Source organism: Oncorhynchus nerka, linkage group LG5 (genome assembly GCF_034236695.1).
Source record: "Oncorhynchus nerka isolate Pitt River linkage group LG5, Oner_Uvic_2.0, whole genome shotgun sequence".
In the NCBI taxonomy this organism is placed as follows: domain Eukaryota; kingdom Metazoa; phylum Chordata; class Actinopteri; order Salmoniformes; family Salmonidae; genus Oncorhynchus; species Oncorhynchus nerka.
Genome location: NC_088400.1, coordinates 63169758 through 63189175, shown reverse-complemented (window position 1 = coordinate 63189175; position 19418 = coordinate 63169758). Strand labels below are relative to the sequence as shown.

The 19418-nt window shown below is 47.3% G+C and overlaps 1 protein-coding gene across 2 annotated transcripts; it reads left to right on the top strand.

Moving 5' to 3' along the window:
- The first annotated feature begins 690 nt into the window (after positions 1 to 690).
- LOC115126534 (endophilin-B1-like) lies at positions 691 to 18545 on the top strand. Of its 2 annotated transcripts, XR_010463987.1 has the most exons (5): positions 691 to 1217; positions 15524 to 15607; positions 15817 to 15930; positions 16036 to 16427; positions 16506 to 18545. XR_010463987.1 is itself a non-coding variant. In XM_065018884.1 (4 exons), exons 2-4 carry the CDS (start codon positions 15575 to 15577, stop codon positions 16129 to 16131), a joined length of 243 nt encoding a protein of 80 aa, XP_064874956.1. In that variant the 5' UTR covers positions 691 to 1217; positions 15524 to 15574; the 3' UTR covers positions 16132 to 18545. The 2 variants fall into 2 exon arrangements, 1 of the variants encoding a protein (XP_064874956.1); XM_065018884.1 differs by having other exon boundaries at positions 16036 to 18545.
- The last annotated feature ends 873 nt before the right edge of the window (positions 18546 to 19418 follow it).

Here is a 19418-nt window from a genome sequence, read left to right as displayed (position 1 = left end):
CTGTCATTCTGCCGCTGAACAACGCACTTAACCCACTGTTCCTAGGCTGTCATTGTAAATAAGAATTTGTTCTTAACTGACTTGACTAGTAAAATAAATAAAACATTTATTATTATTAAAAAACAATAAATAAATTGTGAGCAAAGCCGCTGGTCAGCAATCGGCGATTCAGCACCATTCATATGGACAACGTCATGTTCAGCACCACGTGACAGTGGACAGCGACGGTCTACGGCGCAGCCATTCCTCAAATGTGATTCCATGTGATCCTTTGAATCTGCATCTACAACACACACATAGATGACGTGTTGTATCTCCTCAGAAGCTCTGGGGCAGGCTGAGAAGACCGAGTTGGACAGCCGGTTGGAGAGTCTCCTGGACAGAGCAGAGTCCACTAAGACCTGGACTGACAAAATCATCTCACAGACTGAGACTTTACTGCAGCCTAACCCTGGTTAGTTTGTGTGTGTGTGTGTAACCCCTAGCCCCTGATCTCTGAACCGTTTTAGGAGCACGTTTAGAGGACTTGTTGTATAAGGGTCTGGATTGGAGTGAAAACATGATGGACGCTGCTCTGGAACTGGGGCGACACACCCCCTACGGTACACACACACCCCCTACGGTACACACACACACACACACACACACCCTACGGTACACACACACACACCCTACGGTACACACACACACCCTACGGTACACACACATGTACATCCTACGATACATACACACCCTACGGTATACACACACGCTACGGTACACACACACACTACGGTACGCACACCCTACGATATACACACACGCTGCGGTACACACACACTATGGTACACACACACACACTATGGTGCACACACACACTATGGTTAGAGACTGGACATGTGTATATATGTGTGTGTGTGTAGGTAGTACTCTGATTAAGTGTGGGGAGTTGGAGAGGCAGATCGGGGTGGCAAACAAGAAGCTGATCCAGAGTACAGACATCAACTTCCTGTCTCCTCTACGGAGGTTTACTGACCAGGAATACACAGTCATACAGGTACACACACCACATCACAACACACACACACTATTATAACACAAATACACTCTGACAACTGCGTGTGTGTGTGTTTGTGTGTGTGTGTGTAGAATGAGCGCAGGCAGCTGGTGAATAAGCGGTTAGATCTGGACATTGCGAAGGCCAGACTGAGAAAGGCATAGGAAGCAGCGAGGCCCGGGTGAGAACACACATACTGCTGACCTTATACTGCTGACCTCATACAGCTGACATACTGCTGACCTCATACAGCTGACATACTGCTGACCACATACAGCTGACATACTGCTGACCTCATACAGCTGACATACTGCTGACCACATACTGCTGACCTCATACTGCTGACCTTATACTGCTGACCACATACAGCTGACATACTGCTGACCTCATACTGCTGACCTCATACTGCTGACCTCATACTGCTGACATACTGCTGACCACATACTGCTGACCTCATACTGCTGACCTTATACTGCTGACCACATACAGCTGATCTCATACTGCTGACCACATACAGCTGACATACTGCTGACCTCATACTGCTGACTACATACTGCTGACCACATACTGCTGACCACATACTGCTGACCTCATACAGCTGACATACTGCTGACCTCATACTGCTGACCACATACAGCTGACCACATACTGCTGACCTCATACTGCTGACCTCATACTGCTGACCACATACTGCTGACCTCATACTGCTTACCTCATACAGCTGACATACTGCTGACCTCATACTGCTGATCACATACTGCTGACCTCATACTGCTGATCACATACTGCTGACCTCATACTGCAGACCACATACTGCTGACCACATACTGCTGACCTCATACTGCTGACCTCATACGCTGACCATATACTGCTGACCTCATACTGCTGACCTCATTCATACTGCTGACCTCATTCATACTGCTGACCTCATTCATACTGCTGACTTCATACTGCTGACCTCATACAGTTGACCTCACACTGCTGACCTCATACTGCTGACTGCTGACCACATACTGCTGATCTCATACAGTTGACCTCACACTGCTGACCTCATACTGCTGACTGTTGACCACATACTGCTGCGGATTTCATACAGTTGACCTCACACTGCTGACCTCATACTGCTGACCTCATACTGCTGACCACATACTGCTGACCACATACTGCTGACTTCATACAGTTGACCTCATACTGCTGACCTCATTCATACTGCTGACCTCATTCATACTGCTGACTTCATACTGCTGACCTCATTCATACTGCTGACTTCATACTGCTGACCTCATACTGCTGACTTCATACTGCTGACCTCATACTGCTGACTGCTGACCACATACTGCTGATCTCATACAGTTGACCTCACACTGCTGACCTCATACTGCTGACCTCATACTGCTGACCACATACTGCCCACCACATACTGCTGACCACATACTGCCCACCACATACTGCTGACCACATACTGCCTACCACATACTGCTGATCTCATACAGTTGACCTCACACTGCTGACCTCATACTGCTGACTGCTGACCACATACTGCTGATCTCATACAGTTGACCTCACACTGCTGACCTCATACTGCTGACTGTTGACCACATACTGCTGCTGATCTCATACAGTTGACCTCACACTGCTGACCTCATACTGCTGACCTCATACTGCTGACCTCATACTGCTGACCTCATACTGCTGACCACATACTGCTGACCTCATACTGCTGACTTCATACAGTTGACCTCATACTGCTGACCTCATACTGCTGACCTCATTCATACTGCTGACCTCATTCATACTGCTGACTTCATACTGCTGACCTCATACTGCTGACTTCATACTGCTGACCTCATACTGCTGACTGCTGACCACATACTGCTGATCTCATACAGTTGACCTCACACTGCTGACTTCATACTGCTGACCTCATACTGCTGACCACATACTGCCCACCACATACTGCTGACCACATACTGCCCACCACATACTGCTGACCACATACTGCCTACCACATACTGCTGATCTCATACTGCTGACTTCATACTGCTGACCTCATACTGCTGACCTCATACAGCTGTCATACTGCTGACCGCATACTACTGAATACATACTGCTGACCTCATACTGCTGACCTCATACTACTGACCACATACTGCTGACCTCATACTGCTGACCTCATACTGCTGACCTCATACAGATGACATACTGCTGACCTCACACTACTGAATACATACTGCTGACCTCATACTGCTGACCTCATACTACTGACCACATACTGCTGACCTCATACAGCTGACATACTGCTGACCTCATACTACTGAATACATACTGCTGACCACATACTGCTGACCACATACTGCTGACCTCATACTGCTGACCACATACTGCTGACCTCATACTGCTGACCACATACTGCTGACCACATACTGCTGACCTCATACTGCTGACCTCATACTACTGAATACATACTGCTGACCACATACTGCTGACCTCATATCGGTGACGTCTTACCGCTGACCACATACTGCTGACCTCATACTGCTGACCTCATACTACTGACCTCATACTGCTGACCACATACTGCTGACCTCATATCGGTGACGTCTTACCGCTGACCTCATACTGCTGACCTCATACTACTGAATACATACTGCTGACCACATACTGCTGACCACATACTGCTGACCTCATACTGCTGACCACATACTGCTGACCACATACTGCTGACCTCATACTGCTGACCTCATACTACTGAATACATACTGCTGACCACATACTGCTGACCTCATATCGGTGACGTCTTACCGCTGACCACATACTGCTGACCTCATACTACTGAATACATACTGCTGACCACATACTGCTGACCTCATATCGGTGACGTCTTACCGCTGACCACATACTGCTGACCTCATACTACTGACCACATACTGCTGACCACATACTGCTGACCTCATATCGGTGACGTCTTACCGCTGACCTCATACTGCTGACCTCATACTACTGAATACATACTGCTGACCACATACTGCTGACCACATACTGCTGACCTCATACTGCTGACCACATACTGCTGACCTCATACTGCTGACCTCATACTACTGAATACATACTGCTGACCACATACTGCTGACCTCATATCGGTGACGTCTTACCGCTGACCACATACTGCTGACCTCATACTACTGACCACATACTGCTGACCACATACTGCTGACCTCATACTGCTGACTTCATACTGCTGACCTCATACTGCTGACTTCATACTGCTGACCTCATACTGCTGACTGCTGACCACATACTGCTGATCTCATACAGTTGACCTCACACTGCTGACCTCATACTGCTGACCTCATACTGCTGACCACATACTGCCCACCACATACTGCTGACCACATACTGCCCACCACATACTGCTGACCACATACTGCCTACCACATACTGCTGATCTCATACAGTTGACCTCACACTGCTGACCTCATACTGCTGACTGTTGACCACATACTGCTGCTGATCTCATACAGTTGACCTCACACTGCTGACCTCATACTGCTGACCTCATACTGCTGACCTCATACTGCTGACCACATACTGCTGACCTCATACTGCTGACTTGACCTCATACTGCTGACCTCAGTTGACCTCATACTGCTGACCACATACTGCTGACCTCATACTGCTGACCTCATTCATACTGCTGACCTCATTCATACTGCTGACCTCATTCATACTGCTGACTTCATACTGCTGACTTCATACTGCTGACCTCATACTGACTGCTGACCACATACTGCTGATCTCATACAGTTGACCTCACACTGCTGACTTCATACTGCTGACCTCATACTGCTGACCACATACTGCCCACCACATACTGCTGACCACATACTGCCCACCACATACTGCTGACCACATACTGCCTACCACATACTGCTGATCTCATACTGCTGACTTCATACTGCTGACCTCATACTGCTGACCTCATACAGCTGTCATACTGCTGACCGCATACTACTGAATACATACTGCTGACCTCATACTGCTGACCTCATACTACTGACCACATACTGCTGACCTCATACTGCTGACCTCATACTGCTGACCATATACTGCTGACCTCATACAGATGACATACTGCTGACCTCACACTACTGAATACATACTGCTGACCTCATACTGCTGACCTCATACTACTGACCACATACTGCTGACCTCATACAGCTGACATACTGCTGACCTCATACTACTGAATACATACTGCTGACCACATACTGCTGACCTCATACTGCTGACCACATACTGCTGACCTCATACTGCTGACCACATACTGCTGACCACATACTGCTGACCTCATACTGCTGACCTCATACTACTGAATACATACTGCTGACCACATACTGCTGACCTCATATCGGTGACGTCTTACCGCTGACCACATACTGCTGACCTCATACTGCTGACCTCATACTACTGACCTCATACTGCTGACCACATACTGCTGACCTCATATCGGTGACGTCTTACCGCTGACCTCATACTGCTGACCTCATACTACTGAATACATACTGCTGACCACATACTGCTGACCACATACTGCTGACCTCATACTGCTGACCACATACTGCTGACCACATACTGCTGACCTCATACTGCTGACCTCATACTACTGAATACATACTGCTGACCACATACTGCTGACCTCATATCGGTGACGTCTTACCGCTGACCACATACTGCTGACCTCATACTACTGAATACATACTGCTGACCACATACTGCTGACCTCATATCGGTGACGTCTTACCGCTGACCACATACTGCTGACCTCATACTACTGACCACATACTGCTGACCACATACTGCTGACCTCATATCGGTGACGTCTTACCGCTGACCTCATACTGCTGACCTCATACTACTGAATACATACTGCTGACCACATACTGCTGACCTCATACTGCTGACCACATACTGCTGACCTCATACTGCTGACCTCATACTACTGAATACATACTGCTGACCACATACTGCTGACCTCATATCGGTGACGTCTTACCGCTGACCACATACTGCTGACCTCATACTACTGACCACATACTGCTGACCACATACTGCTGACCTCATACTGCTGACTTCATACTGTTGACCTCATACTGCTGACTTCATACTGCTGACCTCATACTGCTGACTGCTGACCACATACTGCTGATCTCATACAGTTGACCTCACACTGCTGACCTCACACTGCTGACCTCATACTGCTGACCTCATACTGCTGACCACATACTGCCCACCACATACTGCTGACCACATACTGCCCACCACATACTGCTGACCACATACTGCCTACCACATACTGCTGATCTCATACAGTTGACCTCACACTGCTGACCTCATACTGCTGACTGTTGACCACATACTGCTGCTGATCTCATACAGTTGACCTCACACTGCTGACCTCATACTGCTGACCTCATACTGCTGACCTCATACTGCTGACCACATACTGCTGACCTCATACTGCTGACTTCATACAGTTGACCTCATACTGCTGACCTCATACTGCTGACCTCATTCATACTGCTGACCTCATTCATACTGCTGACCTCATTCATACTGCTGACTTCATACTGCTGACCTCATACTGCTGACTTCATACTGCTGACCTCATACTGCTGACTGCTGACCACATACTGCTGATCTCATACAGTTGACCTCACACTGCTGACTTCATACTGCTGACCTCATACTGCTGACCACATACTGCCCACCACATACTGCTGACCACATACTGCCCACCACATACTGCTGACCACATACTGCCTACCACATACTGCTGATCTCATACTGCTGACTTCATACTGCTGACCTCATACTGCTGACCTCATACAGCTGTCATACTGCTGACCTCATACTACTGAATACATACTGCTGACCTCATACTGCTGACCTCATACTGCTGACCTCATACTACTGACCACATACTGCTGACCTCATACTGCTGACCTCATACTGCTGACCATATACTGCTGACCTCATACAGATGACATACTGCTGACCTCACACTACTGAATACATACTGCTAACCTCATACTGCTGACCTCATACTACTGACCACATACTGCTGACCTCATACAGCTGACATACTGCTGACCTCATACTACTGAATACATACTGCTGACCACATACTGCTGACCACATACTGCTGACCTAATACTGCTGACCACATACTGCTGACCTCATACTGCTGACCACATACTGCTGACCACATACTGCTGACCTCATACTGCTGACCTCATACTACTGAATACATACTGCTGACCACATACTGCTGACCTCATATCGGTGACGTCTTACCGCTGACCACATACTGCTGACCTCATACTACTGAATACATACTGCTGACCACATACTGCTGACCTCATACTGCTGACTGCTGACCACATACTGCTGATCTCATACAGTTGACCTCACACTGCTGACCTCATACTGCTGACTGTTGACCACATACTGCTGCTGATCTCATACAGTTGACCTCACACTGCTGACCTCATACTGCTGACCTCATACTGCTGACCTCATACTGCTGACCTCATACTGCTGACCACATACTGCTGACCTCATACTGCTGACTTCATACAGTTGACCTCATACTGCTGACCTCATACTGCTGACCTCATTCATACTGCTGACCTCATTCATACTGCTGACTTCATACTGCTGACCTCATACTGCTGACTTCATACTGCTGACCTCATACTGCTGACTGCTGACCACATACTGCTGATCTCATACAGTTGACCTCACACTGCTGACTTCATACTGCTGACCTCATACTGCTGACCACATACTGCCCACCACATACTGCTGACCACATACTGCCCACCACATACTGCTGACCACATACTGCCTACCACATACTGCTGATCTCATACTGCTGACTTCATACTGCTGACCTCATACTGCTGACCTCATACAGCTGTCATACTGCTGACCGCATACTACTGAATACATACTGCTGACCTCATACTGCTGACCTCATACTACTGACCACATACTGCTGACCTCATACTGCTGACCTCATACTGCTGACCATATACTGCTGACCTCATACAGATGACATACTGCTGACCTCACACTACTGAATACATACTGCTGACCTCATACTGCTGACCTCATACTACTGACCACATACTGCTGACCTCATACAGCTGACATACTGCTGACCTCATACTACTGAATACATACTGCTGACCACATACTGCTGACCACATACTGCTGACCTCATACTGCTGACCACATACTGCTGACCTCATACTGCTGACCACATACTGCTGACCACATACTGCTGACCTCATACTGCTGACCTCATACTACTGAATACATACTGCTGACCACATACTGCTGACCTCATATCGGTGACGTCTTACCGCTGACCACATACTGCTGACCTCATACTGCTGACCTCATACTACTGACCTCATACTGCTGACCACATACTGCTGACCTCATATCGGTGACGTCTTACCGCTGACCTCATACTGCTGACCTCATACTACTGAATACATACTGCTGACCACATACTGCTGACCACATACTGCTGACCTCATACTGCTGACCACATACTGCTGACCACATACTGCTGACCTCATACTGCTGACCTCATACTACTGAATACATACTGCTGACCACATACTGCTGACCTCATATCGGTGACGTCTTACCGCTGACCACATACTGCTGACCTCATACTACTGAATACATACTGCTGACCACATACTGCTGACCTCATATCGGTGACGTCTTACCGCTGACCACATACTGCTGACCTCATACTACTGACCACATACTGCTGACCACATACTGCTGACCTCATATCGGTGACGTCTTACCGCTGACCTCATACTGCTGACCTCATACTACTGAATACATACTGCTGACCACATACTGCTGACCACATACTGCTGACCTCATACTGCTGACCACATACTGCTGACCTCATACTGCTGACCTCATACTACTGAATACATACTGCTGACCACATACTGCTGACCTCATATCGGTGACGTCTTACCGCTGACCACATACTGCTGACCTCATACTACTGACCACATACTGCTGACCACATACTGCTGACCTCATACTGCTGACTTCATACTGCTGACCTCATACTGCTGACTTCATACTGCTGACCTCATACTGCTGACTGCTGACCACATACTGCTGATCTCATACAGTTGACCTCACACTGCTGACCTCATACTGCTGACCTCATACTGCTGACCACATACTGCCCACCACATACTGCTGACCACATACTGCCCACCACATACTGCTGACCACATACTGCCTACCACATACTGCTGATCTCATACAGTTGACCTCACACTGCTGACCTCATACTGCTGACTGTTGACCACATACTGCTGCTGATCTCATACAGTTGACCTCACACTGCTGACCTCATACTGCTGACCTCATACTGCTGACCTCATACTGCTGACCACATACTGCTGACCTCATACTGCTGACTTCATACAGTTGACCTCATACTGCTGACCTCATACTGCTGACCTCATTCATACTGCTGACCTCATTCATACTGCTGACCTCATTCATACTGCTGACTTCATACTGCTGACCTCATACTGCTGACTTCATACTGCTGACCTCATACTGCTGACTGCTGACCACATACTGCTGATCTCATACAGTTGACCTCACACTGCTGACTTCATACTGCTGACCTCATACTGCTGACCACATACTGCCCACCACATACTGCTGACCACATACTGCCCACCACATACTGCTGACCACATACTGCCTACCACATACTGCTGATCTCATACTGCTGACTTCATACTGCTGACCTCATACTGTTGACCTCATACAGCTGTCATACTGCTGACCTCATACTACTGAATACATACTGCTGACCTCATACTGCTGACCTCATACTGCTGACCTCATACTACTGACCACATACTGCTGACCTCATACTGCTGACCTCATACTGCTGACCATATACTGCTGACCTCATACAGATGACATACTGCTGACCTCACACTACTGAATACATACTGCTAACCTCATACTGCTGACCTCATACTACTGACCACATACTGCTGACCTCATACAGCTGACATACTGCTGACCTCATACTACTGAATACATACTGCTGACCACATACTGCTGACCACATACTGCTGACCTAATACTGCTGACCACATACTGCTGACCTCATACTGCTGACCACATACTGCTGACCACATACTGCTGACCTCATACTGCTGACCTCATACTACTGAATACATACTGCTGACCACATACTGCTGACCTCATATCGGTGACGTCTTACCGCTGACCACATACTGCTGACCTCATACTACTGACCACATACTGCTGACCACATACTGCTGACCTCATACTGCTGACTTCATACTGTTGACCTCATACTGCTGACTTCATACTGCTGACCTCATACTGCTGACTGCTGACCACATACTGCTGATCTCATACAGTTGACCTCACACTGCTGACCTCACACTGCTGACCTCATACTGCTGACCTCATACTGCTGACCACATACTGCCCACCACATACTGCTGACCACATACTGCCCACCACATACTGCTGACCACATACTGCCTACCACATACTGCTGATCTCATACAGTTGACCTCACACTGCTGACCTCATACTGCTGACTGTTGACCACATACTGCTGCTGATCTCATACAGTTGACCTCACACTGCTGACCTCATACTGCTGACCTCATACTGCTGACCTCATACTGCTGACCACATACTGCTGACCTCATACTGCTGACTTCATACAGTTGACCTCATACTGCTGACCTCATACTGCTGACCTCATTCATACTGCTGACCTCATTCATACTGCTGACCTCATTCATACTGCTGACTTCATACTGCTGACCTCATACTGCTGACTTCATACTGCTGACCTCATACTGCTGACTGCTGACCACATACTGCTGATCTCATACAGTTGACCTCACACTGCTGACTTCATACTGCTGACCTCATACTGCTGACCACATACTGCCCACCACATACTGCTGACCACATACTGCCCACCACATACTGCTGACCACATACTGCCTACCACATACTGCTGATCTCATACTGCTGACTTCATACTGCTGACCTCATACTGCTGACCTCATACAGCTGTCATACTGCTGACCTCATACTACTGAATACATACTGCTGACCTCATACTGCTGACCTCATACTGCTGACCTCATACTACTGACCACATACTGCTGACCTCATACTGCTGACCTCATACTGCTGACCATATACTGCTGACCTCATACAGATGACATACTGCTGACCTCACACTACTGAATACATACTGCTAACCTCATACTGCTGACCTCATACTACTGACCACATACTGCTGACCTCATACAGCTGACATACTGCTGACCTCATACTACTGAATACATACTGCTGACCACATACTGCTGACCACATACTGCTGACCTAATACTGCTGACCACATACTGCTGACCTCATACTGCTGACCACATACTGCTGACCACATACTGCTGACCTCATACTGCTGACCTCATACTACTGAATACATACTGCTGACCACATACTGCTGACCTCATATCGGTGACGTCTTACCGCTGACCACATACTGCTGACCTCATACTACTGAATACATACTGCTGACCACATACTGCTGACCTCATACTGCTGACTGCTGACCACATACTGCTGATCTCATACAGTTGACCTCACACTGCTGACCTCATACTGCTGACTGTTGACCACATACTGCTGCTGATCTCATACAGTTGACCTCACACTGCTGACCTCATACTGCTGACCTCATACTGCTGACCTCATACTGCTGACCTCATACTGCTGACCACATACTGCTGACCTCATACTGCTGACTTCATACAGTTGACCTCATACTGCTGACCTCATACTGCTGACCTCATTCATACTGCTGACCTCATTCATACTGCTGACTTCATACTGCTGACCTCATACTGCTGACTTCATACTGCTGACCTCATACTGCTGACTGCTGACCACATACTGCTGATCTCATACAGTTGACCTCACACTGCTGACTTCATACTGCTGACCTCATACTGCTGACCACATACTGCCCACCACATACTGCTGACCACATACTGCCCACCACATACTGCTGACCACATACTGCCTACCACATACTGCTGATCTCATACTGCTGACTTCATACTGCTGACCTCATACTGCTGACCTCATACAGCTGTCATACTGCTGACCGCATACTACTGAATACATACTGCTGACCTCATACTGCTGACCTCATACTACTGACCACATACTGCTGACCTCATACTGCTGACCTCATACTGCTGACCATATACTGCTGACCTCATACAGATGACATACTGCTGACCTCACACTACTGAATACATACTGCTGACCTCATACTGCTGACCTCATACTACTGACCACATACTGCTGACCTCATACAGCTGACATACTGCTGACCTCATACTACTGAATACATACTGCTGACCACATACTGCTGACCACATACTGCTGACCTCATACTGCTGACCACATACTGCTGACCTCATACTGCTGACCACATACTGCTGACCACATACTGCTGACCTCATACTGCTGACCTCATACTACTGAATACATACTGCTGACCACATACTGCTGACCTCATATTGGTGACGTCTTACCGCTGACCACATACTGCTGACCTCATACTGCTGACCTCATACTACTGACCTCATACTGCTGACCACATACTGCTGACCTCATATCGGTGACGTCTTACCGCTGACCTCATACTGCTGACCTCATACTACTGAATACATACTGCTGACCACATACTGCTGACCACATACTGCTGACCTCATACTGCTGACCACATACTGCTGACCACATACTGCTGACCTCATACTGCTGACCTCATACTACTGAATACATACTGCTGACCACATACTGCTGACCTCATATCGGTGACGTCTTACCGCTGACCACATACTGCTGACCTCATACTACTGAATACATACTGCTGACCACATACTGCTGACCTCATATCGGTGACGTCTTACCGCTGACCACATACTGCTGACCTCATACTACTGACCACATACTGCTGACCACATACTGCTGACCTCATATCGGTGACGTCTTACCGCTGACCTCATACTGCTGACCTCATACTACTGAATACATACTGCTGACCACATACTGCTGACCACATACTGCTGACCTCATACTGCTGACCACATACTGCTGACCTCATACTGCTGACCTCATACTACTGAATACATACTGCTGACCACATACTGCTGACCTCATATCGGTGACGTCTTACCGCTGACCACATACTGCTGACCTCATACTACTGACCACATACTGCTGACCACATACTGCTGACCTCATACTGCTGACTTCATACTGCTGACCTCATACTGCTGACCTCATACTGCTGACTGCTGACCACATACTGCTGATCTCATACAGTTGACCTCACACTGCTGACCTCATACTGCTGACCTCATACTGCTGACCACATACTGCCCACCACATACTGCTGACCACATACTGCCCACCACATACTGCTGACCACATACTGCCTACCACATACTGCTGATCTCATACAGTTGACCTCACACTGCTGACCTCATACTGCTGACTGTTGACCACATACTGCTGCTGATCTCATACAGTTGACCTCACACTGCTGACCTCATACTGCTGACCTCATACTGCTGACCTCATACTGCTGACCACATACTGCTGACCTCATACTGCTGACTTCATACAGTTGACCTCATACTGCTGACCTCATACTGCTGACCTCATTCATACTGCTGACCTCATTCATACTGCTGACCTCATTCATACTGCTGACTTCATACTGCTGACCTCATACTGCTGACTTCATACTGCTGACCTCATACTGCTGACTGCTGACCACATACTGCTGATCTCATACAGTTGACCTCACACTGCTGACTTCATACTGCTGACCTCATACTGCTGACCACATACTGCCCACCACATACTGCTGACCACATACTGCCCACCACATACTGCTGACCACATACTGCCTACCACATACTGCTGATCTCATACTGCTGACTTCATACTGCTGACCTCATACTGCTGACCTCATACAGCTGTCATACTGCTGACCTCATACTACTGAATACATACTGCTGACCTCATACTGCTGACCTCATACTGCTGACCTCATACTACTGACCACATACTGCTGACCTCATACTGCTGACCTCATACTGCTGACCATATACTGCTGACCTCATACAGATGACATACTGCTGACCTCACACTACTGAATACATACTGCTAACCTCATACTGCTGACCTCATACTACTGACCACATACTGCTGACCTCATACAGCTGACATACTGCTGACCTCATACTACTGAATACATACTGCTGACCACATACTGCTGACCACATACTGCTGACCTAATACTGCTGACCACATACTGCTGACCTCATACTGCTGACCACATACTGCTGACCACATACTGCTGACCTCATACTGCTGACCTCATACTACTGAATACATACTGCTGACCACATACTGCTGACCTCATATCGGTGACGTCTTACCGCTGACCACATACTGCTGACCTCATACTACTGACCTCATACTACTGAATACATACTGCTGACCTCATACTGCTGACCACATACTGCTGACCTCATACTGCTGACCTCATACTACTGAATACATACTGCTGACCACATACTGCTGACCTCATATCGGTGACGTCTTACCGCTGACCTCATACTGCTGACCTCATACTACTGAATACATACTGCTGACCACATACTGCTGACCACATACTGCTGACCTCCTACTGCTGACCACATACTGCTGACCTCATACTGCTGACCTCATACTACTGAATACATACTGCTGACCACATAGTGCTGACCTCATATCGGTGACGTCTTACCGCTGACCTCATGAATTGACCCTTCGCTAACCAGCTGAGCTAGCAAACAATGTAACAAATGATACTTTTTGAATCTCAAAATACTCCAAAAGGCTCTGACTCTCAGGAATCACAGTAGCAGGTACCCCTGGTGCACTGTTAAATTATTTTGCCATTACATTATTTATTTATTTTTATATAATTTTTTATTTTTTAAAATCATTTTTTTCCATAGCCTTCACTGGCTTTCATGCCATTTAAACGTGAGCTTGTCCTATGTGTCAGGCTGGATGACAGTTGCTATCCATTGGACCTGCTCAGACTTAACGAAGGGTCAGTGGTGGCTTGAAAGATTTATGCGTAGTTGGGTCAGGAGAGGTGTGCCTTAGGTTTCCAAGAGTGTCAACAATGCACAGCATCAAAAGTCAATTCTCATCGCTCTCTCCTCTCTCATTCTCTCCCTCTGTTTTCTCTCTCTCTCTCTGTCTCTCTCTATTTCTCTCTCTCAGGGTCTAAATGCTAACCCATTAGGAGAGGAGTATGTAGCTCATGTCTCCTACATGTTCAGCTTCCTACGAGTCAGATGGCTGAAGGTCAGTCCTCACATATACACATGCACACTCCCACACACTTGTTTTAACATCAGGTAGCAGAAACCAGTAAGACTGAACGATATGATGAAAATGGACCAGCAGTTTTCTCATTGGTTGGTCCTGTTCCTGTCTGTTTTCTCATTGGTTAGTCCTGTTCCTTTATGTCTTCTCATTGATTGATCCTATGTATCTCTATCCATTGCTGTCAGATGTGGGCCCAGGAAGTCTCTCAGGCAGAGATGGAGCTGAGGATCTCTCAGTGTGTGTTTGACCGACAGTCAGAGATCACCAGACTACTGCTGGAGGGAATCAACACTACACATGTATGTACCAACACGCTCGCGCACACACACACACACACACATTCACATAGACTGGTATTAACACAGACACCTGCTCACTCTCTCGTTCTACCCTGTCTGTTGCAGGCTGCCCATTTGAGAAGCCTGTCTGACTTTGTAGAAGCCCAGGGTAGCTACTACGCTCAGTGTTACCAGCTCACACAGGTAGTGCTCCCCCTCTGATCTGCTACAATAACAACTGGCACTTAGAAACTAACCAACCCTCCACAGGTAACCTGCCCTTAACAACTACCCAGCCCGTAGCAACATGTGAGTCTTCGACAACCATCCAGGTAACTAGCCAACCTGTAGCAGCCAACCAGGCAACTAGCCAACCCCTATCAAGCAACCAGGCAAACAGCCAACCCTTAGCAACCAACCAGGCAGCCAACGAGTCCTCAAAAACCAAGAAGTCCTCGACAAACAACCAGACAAGCAGCCAAATCTTAGCAACCACTGGATCCTCTACAACCAACCAGGTAACCAACTAGTTTAGATTAGTTTATTGACAAAAATCACATATCAAGGTCAGACTTATTTCCATTTTGATTTGCTAGGCCTCGACAATCATCCAGGCAACCAGCCAACCCCTAGAAATCAACCAGGCAACCAGCCAACCTCTACAAACCAACCAGGCAGCCAGCCAATCCCTACAAACCATCCAGGCAACCAATGAGTCCCCAACAACCAATGTGTCCTCATCAACCAACCAGGCAACAAACCAACCCTTAACAACTAACCAGCCATTGACAACCAACCAGGCAACCAGTCAATCCCTAGCAACCAACCAGGCACCCAGTCAATCCTTAGCAAACATTGAGTCCTCACCAATCAACGAGTCCCCGACAAACAACCAAGCAACCAGCCAAGCCTTGACAACCAACCAGCCAACCATTAGCAACCAATGAGTCCTCAACCACCAACCAGGTAGCTAACCAACCCTTACAAACCAACCAAGCCAGCAATGACTTCTCAATAACCAACGAGTCCTCAACAACCAACCAGGCAACTAGCCAACCCTTAGCGACTCACCAGCCCTCGACAACTAACCAGGCAACCAGCCAATCCTTAGCAACTAACCAGGTCCCCAGCCAACCCTTTACAACCAGCTGGGAATCTTTCAAACCCTTAGCAACCAATGACTCATCAACAAGTTCTCAACAACCAACCAGACAACTAGCCAACCCTTAGCCACCAACAGGGCAACCAACCAGACAACCAATGTGTTTTCAACAACTAATGAGTCCTCGACCACCAACCAGGTAACTAACCAGCCCTCGACAACCAATCAGGTAACCAACCAATCTCTAGCAACCTACCGGACAAACAGCCAACCCTTAGCAACCAATGAATGCACCAATTTGTAAGTCGCTCTGGATAAGAGCGTCTGCTAAATGACTTAAATGTAAATGTAAATGTAAATGAGTCGTCAACAAACAACGAGAACTTGACAAACAACCAAGCAACCAGCCAACCCTTGACATCCAACCAGGCAACCCCTACAAACCAACCAGGCAACCAATGAGTCCCCAACAACCAATGTGTCCTCATCAACCAACCAGGCAACAAACCAACCCTTAGCAACCAACCAGCCCTTGACAACCAACCAGGTAACCAGTCAATCCCTAGCAACCAACCAGGCACCCAGCCAATACTTAGCAACCACTGAGTCCTCACGAATCAACAAGTCCCCGACAAACAACCAAGCAACCAGACAACCCTTGACAATCAACCAGGCAACTAGCCAACCGTTAGCTACGAATGAGTCCTCAACCACCAACCAGGTAACTAACCAAGCCAGCAATGACTTTTCAATAACCAACGAGTCCACAACAACCAATCAGGTAACCAACCAATCTCTAGCAACCTCCCAGACAAACAGCCAGCCCTTAGCAACCAATGAGTCGTCAACAAACAATGAGAACTCAACCACAAACCCGGTAACCAACCAACCCTTATAAACCAACCAGGCAACAGACAGCCCTTGATAAGCCACCAGGAAACCATCAAACCCTTAGCAGCCAATGATTTCTCAGCAATCAACGAGTCCTCGACAACCAAGGAGAACGTGACAAACAACCAACTCTCAACAACCAACCAGCCCTTAGAAACCAGCCAGAGAACCAGTCAGCCTGCAGGTGGTCCTGTAGCTGACTGAACAATCTGACTGTGGAACTGTCTGTATGAAAAGCGTGCGTTTATATTGTGGGTTTGAGTTGTGAACAGCTCCTCTCTGCCAAAACATCAGCTACCATGGCTAGGTCCTAAATGAAGGCTCTGACCTAAAATAGTGCACTAGGGGAAATAGGGTGTCACTTCGGATGGGTCCAATGTCTCAGTCGTAGTGGTGAAGGGCAACACAGCTATAGGGGCCGTCTATAAACCGTAGCAGGCTTGTATTGACCATTCACCAGTGTTGTTGTTGGACCCAGCAGGACACACGCGTACGGGCTAATCCAGGAAGAGGACATGCTACTATGGAGTCATCAGTGGTAGGGAAGTCTTAGATGTTGATATCTACTGTCCTGTCATAACCTGTGTGTCTATCGGAGCATCCATGTACTCTTTAAGGGAGTTACGTGTTGTCCTGTCATAACCTGTGTGTCTCATAACCTGTGTGTCTATCAGAGCATCCATGTACTCTTTAAAGGGAACGTGGGTCCTGTCATAACCTGTGTGTCTTCGGAGCATCCGTACTCTTTAATGTCCTGTCATAACCTTTGTGTAATGTCCTCATAACCTGTGTGTCTATCGGAGCATCCATGTACTCTTTAAGGGAGTTACGTGTTGTCCTGTCATAACCTGTGTGTCTATCGGAGCATCCATGTACTCTTTAAGGGAGTTACGTAATGTCCTGTCATAACCTGTGTGTCTATCGGAGCATCCATGTACTCTTTAAGGGAGTTACGTAATGTCGTGGCAGAATCTGAATTATTTAGGTAACATTTATAAATATAATGTTTTATTTATTTTATTTCATGCTTATGTGAGATATGTCATTAGAATGTCTATTTTTGGATAATACTGTTTGCAGTTATCTGTTCTCTGTCAGGGTTCAGTTACTTGGGCCCCAGAGAGGGCGAGGTCAAGCTTGTCTTCATATGTAAACATATCTTTTAAACCATGTGAAGGGATGATTGGGGGGGGAACCAATTATCTCTTGGCTCCACAATGTCTGTGTGCCAGTCACTGGGTCTCCGTGAGCTTGTCCAGAATGGGAGTGTCTAAAATGACAATTGCTATATATCCTAATGTCTTGGTACTATGTTGTACCAAGAACGAGAAGTAGAACCTCGTTTTAGGAGAGCAAACTGAACGATAATTTATAGCTAATGCTGTCTGGCTATGGAATACTCCTCTCTCAAGTAAAGTCTTCCTTTGTAATGTTCCTAAGATCTGTTATTCGTCATGTGAGTTGAGATGGGTGTGTCTTGGCTATAAATGATACTAAGAACTGTTTCGTAAGCACT